Source organism: Nanorana parkeri, unplaced genomic scaffold, assembly GCF_000935625.1.
Source record: "Nanorana parkeri isolate BGI_ZX_2015 unplaced genomic scaffold, ASM93562v1 scaffold1157, whole genome shotgun sequence".
Taxonomy (NCBI): domain Eukaryota; kingdom Metazoa; phylum Chordata; class Amphibia; order Anura; family Dicroglossidae; genus Nanorana; species Nanorana parkeri.
In genome coordinates, this window is record NW_017307425.1 from 326,155 (window position 1) to 333,831 (window position 7,677).

The following is a 7,677-nucleotide window of genomic DNA, read 5'->3' on the forward strand; positions in this document are numbered from 1 at the left end:
CCCGGAGATAAGAGCAGGCCGGCGATAAATAAATGCCGCCGTCTGCTGGAGCGCTGATTATTTTTCCTGCAATCAAGCGATTATATTTCACGGCGGTGAAGCCTCGCGATCAATAAAACGCGCTCTTACCGGCTGGTTCATCGATTGGCGCTACAGTCGGGGCCTCGGGGGGGAAACGAAGGCGGACGGCGCGCCCGATCGGAAGATGTAACGACAGAGCGCCGTGTATCATAAACAACTGACACGTTTTCTCTGCTGATCTCCTCCAGGCGGCTGCTCATCATTAGTTTAGATCGGCTCCTTGATGGTGACAACGGTAGACCGTGCCTGCGCAATGTGCGTGGCCTCGACCAGGAGCACGCGTGACAGGGCGACAACAGTAGGCCATGCCTGTGCCATCAGCCTAGGCATGCCCCCTTATAACGTGCACAGGAAGTACATGTGACAGGGTGACAACAGTGGACCATACCTGTGTCATTAGCATCGGCGTGCCCCCTTATACCCTGCACAGGAAGTACATGTGAAAGGGTGACAACAGTGGACAATGCCTGTGTCATCAGCCTAGGCGTGCCCCCTTATACCGTGCACAGGAAGTACATGTGACAGGGCGACAACAGTGGACCATACCTGTGTCATGAGCATCGGCGTGCCCCCTTATACCCTGCACAGGAAGTACATGTGACTGGGTGACAACAGTAGGCCATGCCTGTGTCATTAGCATCGGTATGCCCCCTTATACCCTGCACAGAAAGTACATGTGACCAGGTGACAACAGTAGGCCATGCCTGTGTCATCATCATCGGCGTGCCCCCTTATACCCTGCACAGGAAGTACAAGTGACAGGGTGACAACTGTGGACCATGCCTGTGTCACGAGCATAGGCGTTCCCCCTTATACTCTGCACAGGAAGAAGTACATGTGACAGGGTGACAACAGTGGGCCAAACCTGTGTCGTAAGAGGGAGAGGTGTTATCACCTGAGGACAGGAAGTGTGTTACTGGCAGGATCACCAGGTGAAAATAAAATGGGGGGGAAAAAAAAAGGAAAAGAAATGCAGCCGCCACATGTAAGGACTGGTGAGCAGTTCGGGTGCTGCGTATGACACCGTACAGCCGCGTCTTCCCTTAAGGGAGGAACAGGCTGCTAGGCGCACACATAGAACACACACCTCTGTCTCTTATACACACACAGACATCCCAACTCTCCCGGACGCTCCGGGAGTCTCCCGCTATTAGATAGCGGCTCCCGGCCGCCCGGGAGAGAAACACTTCCTCCCGCAAGCAGAGTAAACCTTTCCCTGCGATCGTTTTTTTCTTTTCTGACATCGGGAGCCACGGCCCGTCATCAGTCAGAAAAGAAAAGAAAAGGCATACGAATCCATAGCTAGATTCCTATTGGCTATTGCACTTTGCAATAGCCAATAGCAAACTAGGTAATGAACCCGCCCACTGCTGCTGTCAATCAGCAGAGGGGGACCTGAATTTTTCTGGCAGGTCCTCTTCTGGTGATTGAAAGCAGCAGAGGGCGGGTGCAATAGCTAGTTTGCTATTGGCTATTGGGCACCTCCCTGAAATGAGAGGGACACCTCCCTGAAATTGCTTCTTTCGGGTTGGGATCCCTGCACACACACCGTATACTTATGTTATATTAATATAATAACAACCACCAGCAACGATCAGTTTTAGTTTAATGAAAAAACCAGGAAGACTTTACAATAACATTAAAAGGAGAACTTTAGAGAAACTTGTAACCACAACAGGAACCTTTCAATAACGACGTTTGATCACCTCGATCTCCTGCATCACTTTCTGGCCAAAGACAATGCAGGCGAATTCCATGGAGATCAGCAGGCCGTAGATGACGGCGATATCCCAGATCCTGCGGCGAATCCAGAGGACCAGCTGGGGAACGCAGCCCCCCGTGTAGATAAGGCTACTGGCCGCGATGTCGCCCATCCCCAGAGCGCCGAATCCGCACTGAGTATTGGGGACCGTGCCGTTCTGGAGGGGATCGATGCAGCAGGAGTAGGGAGCGCCGCAGGAATTCACTCCGGGGGACGTGCAGTTGAAATACCTGAAATAATAAAAAACTATTTTAAAGCAGAACTCTGGGGAAAATAAAAAATATATAACAGATCAGGGGCGGGCAGCTCCGCACCCTCCAGCTACTGTGGAACTACAAGTCCCATGATGCATTGCAAGATTCTCACAGCCACGTGTTCCAGAGACAGATGCATCATGGGATTTGTAGTCCCATGATGCATTGCAAGATTCTCACAGCCACGTGTTCCAGAGACAGATGCATCATGGGATTTGTAGTCCCATGATGCATTGCAAGATTCTCACAGCCACGTGTTCCAGAGACAGATGCATCATGGGATTTGTAGTCCCATGATGCATTGCAAGATTCTCACAGCCACGAGTTCCAGAGACAGATGCATCATGGGATTTGTAGTTTCGCCACAGCCGGAGGGCTGGGGTTTGCCTTACCCCCGGGCTATATAGTAGCCCACAGATCTTTTCAGGCCCAAGAAGAAGTAAAAGTAACTAAATAAAAAAACGCAAAAAAATACAATTCCTCCTGAAAAATATCCGGTCACTTCCTGGTATGTGAGGGTGCCTAGGCTCTCCTGTATCCTCATAGCTGTATATCTGCAGTGTGAGATCTCAGGCACTGCTGTAAAGTGAGATCCGGTCAGGTGACTACTGTTCTGTTCTCCTTGCTGGAGGCTCTGACATGAGGAAACAAAGCCCTGCCTCTACCAAGATGGCCGCTTCCGTACGGAGACTCAGGTGCAGAACAAGGCGCGGCGAGTCAGGAACTGGGAAGAGCAGCTGCAGGGTGACCGCAGGTAAACCAGGTGACTGGTCTTGCTCTTTACCCTCAGCCTGTCTGTTTTTATAGTTCATTTCCTCTGTGCAGAGTTTAAGGGGGCATACCGATGCTGATGACACAGGCATGGCCTACTGTTGTCACCCGGTCACATGTACTCCCTGTGCAGGTTATAAGGGGGCATGCCTAGGCTGATGGCACAGGTATGGCCCACTGTTGTCACCCTTTCACATGTACTTCCTGTGCATGGTATAAGGGGGCACGCCGATGCTAATGACACAGGCATGGTCCACTGTTTCGCCCTGTCACGTGTGCTCCTGGTTGAGGCCATGAACAAATAGTTAATTTCCTCTGTAAGCATCTAGGGCACAATGGCAGAGTTGCTGTCTGTCTCTTCAATAGTTATTGCGTCACCGACCCCTAAGAAGCATGCGACCAGTGAAGCCATATGACAAAAAGCGCTGCAATTCTTGAATTTAAAGGAGAACTCAAGGCATTTAAAAAAGTAGCACCACTGCAAGGGTTAAGTGCTTGTTTTGTCTGGGGGGGCGGGGTGGGGGGGGGTTTAAATAAGTCAGATATACTCACCTAACCTTCACCCTCCGTCCCACGGCGGTCCGCACTCATTGCTCTTTCATTCCGGCTGTGGAATGTCCCTCGGTGTCCTCATGTCCAATGCAAGTCAATGACATCAGCGGTCCTTAGACCACTTACAGAGGCGTCCCGAGGCAGGGTGACACACGGTGCGGTACCAGGTGACACCCCCCGCAGCGTACGCGCGTGACGTCATTGAGCATGCGTGTAATGACGTCACGCGCGTTACCTGCCGGCAGCCATCTTGGTGATGGACGCCGGCAGAGAGAGGAGGGGACGCCAACCGGCGGGATGAGGTATGCCGCCGGGTCCCCTCCTCTCTAGAGCAACTGTCGGGCTCTCGGCCCTTGACCGAGTGCCCGACTTTTCAGAGGGGTAGGGGTGACACCAAAATGACTCTCAGTCATTTTGATGGCACCCCTCCAATTGTGTCACCCGGGTGCGGCCCGCAACCCCCCTTGTGACACCACTGCCACTGGAGCCCGGGGTAGGAAAGGCTGCAGGCACCGGCCTAGAGGGAGCTGGTAGGACCGCAGGGGAAGCCCCATTAGCAAGGGTACGTTTTTTTTTTGTACATTCCCAGAGTCCTTCTTTAAACTCATCAACAGGCCGGCTATGGCGGCCGCACCATTTCCGCCCCCCTGACACTTACAGATTGACCGACCAGTCCCGGTAGGACTCCACTCCGCAACACTCCATGGCTATCTGAAACTCATCCAGTATAAACTTCAGGTCGGCATCATCATGGTATCTGCTCATGGCCACCATCATGGTGCTCTTCAAGGAACCTTGGATCTGCTGCTGAAAACAAAGGACCACGACGGCGACCAAGCTCTGCGCCGCTATCACAACGGCCATCCCAACCATGAAGGTCTTGAGGAGGCAAGCGTTCTCTCTAATGAACCCCACGCACCCCGAGAACGATAGGGCGCACGTCGCCAGGCCCACGAGTATGAACGCCAGCATGGGGTCGGTGCCCAGGTATCCGATTTTTTCGCCCACCAGGGACTGCTTGGTGGAAAGGCCCCAGAAGCCGATACACAGGATGACCAATCCCAAGGTGAAGAAGGCAGAGTTGATGATGAACATGAAATATTTAATGAGAAGGATGAGCAGGTTGGGGCGATAGGGGACCAGTAGAAAGCCTTCTTTCGGGGTACCAGGCTGAACGGTCTCGGCATTGTCTTCTTCATCGTCATTGACGTTATGGGTGTAGTTTTGGTTACAGCTCCTGGTCTCCTGGGAACGTTCCAACTCTGGTTGTCCAACAGCATTCTGTAGAATGAAACAGAAGAAAACTTGAGAGCCGTGGAAACAAAAAAGGTGACAACATTCATCTCAACAATGTTTAATGGTCCACCAAAGTCATGTACGGGTAGACAGACCTTCAGTCTTACCTATCTCTGAGGCCACGGTTATCTGGAGAGGGGCATGCTGGTAACTGAAATAGGCTGATCCGAGTGTAAACCCTATGGCCTGGTTCACACCTGAACGTTTTGTAGCGCGTTCAACGCTCGACGAACGCTCTACAAAACGCTCAAACATCTAAATCCCATTGTATTCAATGGGCCTGGTTCACACGTTGCCGTATTTCCGCCCGTCCGAACGCGATACAAAACGGCCTACGCCCAAAGAAGTACATGTACTTCTTTGGGGCGTTTTGGTCTCGCGTTTCCATTGGGATACAGCCAAGTAGCCCTCGGAAACGGGCGTTTGTCGCGCGTTATTTTACTGCGAATCGCGGTAAAAACGCGCGACAAATGCGCATATTCAATACGCCTAGGTGTGAACCCAGCCTAAAGCTGCCCAAATACTTCCCTGTCCATGATATAGGACACAGTTTCAGCTCCAGAGAATGCAGTTAGCGAGATCTGACTTCATCTGTCGCGCGCATGCTCCAAGGTCAGCGGCGCAGAAAGTATTTTCACAAGTAGACTAGCAGTGGTGCCCACATGATCCCCGGAGGTAATGAGAAATTGGATATAAAAAAAAAAAAGAATGCAGCTTAGCTCCTCCCTCCAGTGCCTCGGCAGCTCAGCTCCTCCCTCCCAGCAGTGCCTCGGCAGCTCAGCTCCTCCCTCCAGCTTAGCTCCTCCTCCAGTGCCTCGGCAGCTCAGCTCCTCCCTCCCAGCAGTGCCTCGGCAGCTCAGCTCCTCCCTCCCAGCAGTGCCTCGGCAGCTCAGCTCCTCCCTCCCAGCAGTGCCTCAGCAGCTCAGCTCCCCCCTCCTAGTAGTGACTTAGCTCACCATGCTACCCCCTTCCAGCACTGATTCAGCAGCTCTGCTCACCCTGCCCCCTCCCAACAGTGACTGAGCAGCTCAACTCCCCCCGTGACTTAGCTGCTCCGCTCCCCCTTTCAGCATCCCCATCCCAAAAGCAACTGTGGCCAGCGACATAATCACCAGTAGACAAATTGCCTTATCCTACTGTCTTGCTTCCTTGCTGGCCAGTAAGATAATGTTCAGTCCCCCTCCAAGATTCTGCAGCATTCTGGGCCGGTGAGGCAACAACATGCATTAGAAGTGACTTCTTCACCCAGGTGATTCTGAGCAATATGCAAATAAGGACAAAGGGGTCCCTGGCACAGAGCAATATGCAAATAAGGACAAAGGGGTCCCTGGCACAGAGCAATATGCAAATTAGGACAAAGGGGTCCCTGGCACAGAGCAATATGCAAATTAGGACAAAGGGGTCCCAGCACAGAGCAATATGCAAATTAGGACAGAGGGGTCCCCGTCACAGAGCAATATGCAAATTAGGACAGAGGGGTCCTATCTAGCCTGCAGTACTGTGTGCTAGGTGCATTGCCATTCATTTAAAAAAGGCCCCCTAATGCACCTCCCGGCGGCTGTGTGTTTCAGCGTGAAGCGCGGTACCGGAATAACATGCGTTTGGTTGCGTTGAGAAAAAAAAGCATCACTTGCGCTACTTTTTTGATTTCCCAATACACCGTATTGCAGTGTTGTGCTTACGTGGCGTGCGTTGGGGTGCCTTTTAAAGGAATGGCAAAGCAACGCACAGTGCCACATGCTGGGCGCGTTGTGCGATAGCTTGCACAAAACACACAGAAACGTGCAATTAGTGTAATCCTCCGGTGTGAACGCGCACCTTTAACTAAGATTTTAAAAAAACTTATTTTTTTCATCCCGGGAGGGGGGTGGGGGTTGGGGGAGATTTTATATGAAAATGTCATGCCGCAGCCAGCTTGGGACGCAGTTACGGCGCAGCCCCAGTGACTTCAATGGGAACTTATTGCAGGAGGGCAAATGTGACACAACACTGCCCACCTAGTGTTTAGGTGGGCAGTTGGGGGGGGGGGGGGGGAGTAAAAACATGGCTCCACCGTCTGTATTTTCTGCCCCTGTGACCCCGGCCTGTAGTAGTCACCTTGGGTAGCAGCGTGCTGGACTCGTCGGGCTCCTCCGCGGTATTCCGGGTGAACCAGCAAAGTTTCTGGAGGAAGGGAAGGATTCTCCCCCCCATCTTCTCAAGTCACAGAACAGAACTTCAGCCTCCCCATCCCCGGCAATGTGATCAGCAGACCGGGGTCATCCGCTCATCATGTGATGCAGCCCAATTAAAGCTCCTAAGCTTAACCCCTTCCCTCCTGACATTGGTCTCATCCCCTGTCCACTGATTGGCCGACAAGAGAGGAGCAGAGAGATCCTGGTGTACAGTGATGTGCAGATTCCGCTGTTCATCATTAGATATCAGTCAGAATTATGTAAGATGATTGCTGACGCTATATGGGGGGGTTACACTGTGCTGATTGGTGATATGTCATTGAGGGGTGCTACATGATACATGTGCTATATAATGAGGGGACACTAAAATGCAGACAAATTAAAGCCCAACTCTTTTTTTTGGGGGGGGGTTGGCACTGCAGGGGTATTTATTATCTTTAAAAAGCAGCTCTACTCTAGCAATACTTACCTGCAGTAATTATTTTTAACCACTAGATGTCCCCAGCGTTCAGGGTAACATGACACCTATTGTCAATTACATGACTGTAGGGCGTCGTGGCCCCACCCCCAAGCCATCAGCACAGCGTCCTTCATGACGTCAGCGCCGCTCTCTGCTGCTTCTATACACCACGAATGAAGGATGCTGTGGTGACACCTTGGGGGGTGGGGAAGGTATTAGAGACCATGACACCCTGCATCAATAGCTCTAAAAAAAATAGTTCCTGTGGAGCCTGGAGTTGGGCTCAGATAAAAATCCTTTGCACCTGATTGGTTGAAACTGCTCTTA

General features: G+C 51.9%; 1 protein-coding gene across 1 annotated transcript; it reads right to left on the bottom strand.

The window, feature by feature from the left end:
* Positions 1–1,766: 1,766 nt before the first annotated feature.
* TSPAN10 (tetraspanin 10) lies at positions 1,767–4,596 on the bottom strand. Its single transcript, XM_018568221.1, has 2 exons — positions 4,079–4,596; positions 1,767–2,073 (listed from the first exon to the last, which is right to left on the bottom strand). Exons 1-2 carry the CDS (start codon positions 4,513–4,515, stop codon positions 1,767–1,769), a joined length of 744 nt encoding a protein of 247 aa, XP_018423723.1. The 5' UTR covers positions 4,516–4,596.
* Positions 4,597–7,677: the final 3,081 nt, after the last annotated feature.

Coding starts and splice junctions, on each gene's coding strand:
- TSPAN10 (XM_018568221.1), bottom strand. CDS start 4,515: ATGTTCATCATCAACTCTGCCTTCTTCACCTTGGGATTGGTCATCCTG. Junction 2,074..4,078: donor CGGGACTGGTCGGTCAATCT/GTAAGTGTCAGG, acceptor TTATTATTTCAG/GTATTTCAACTGCACGTCCC.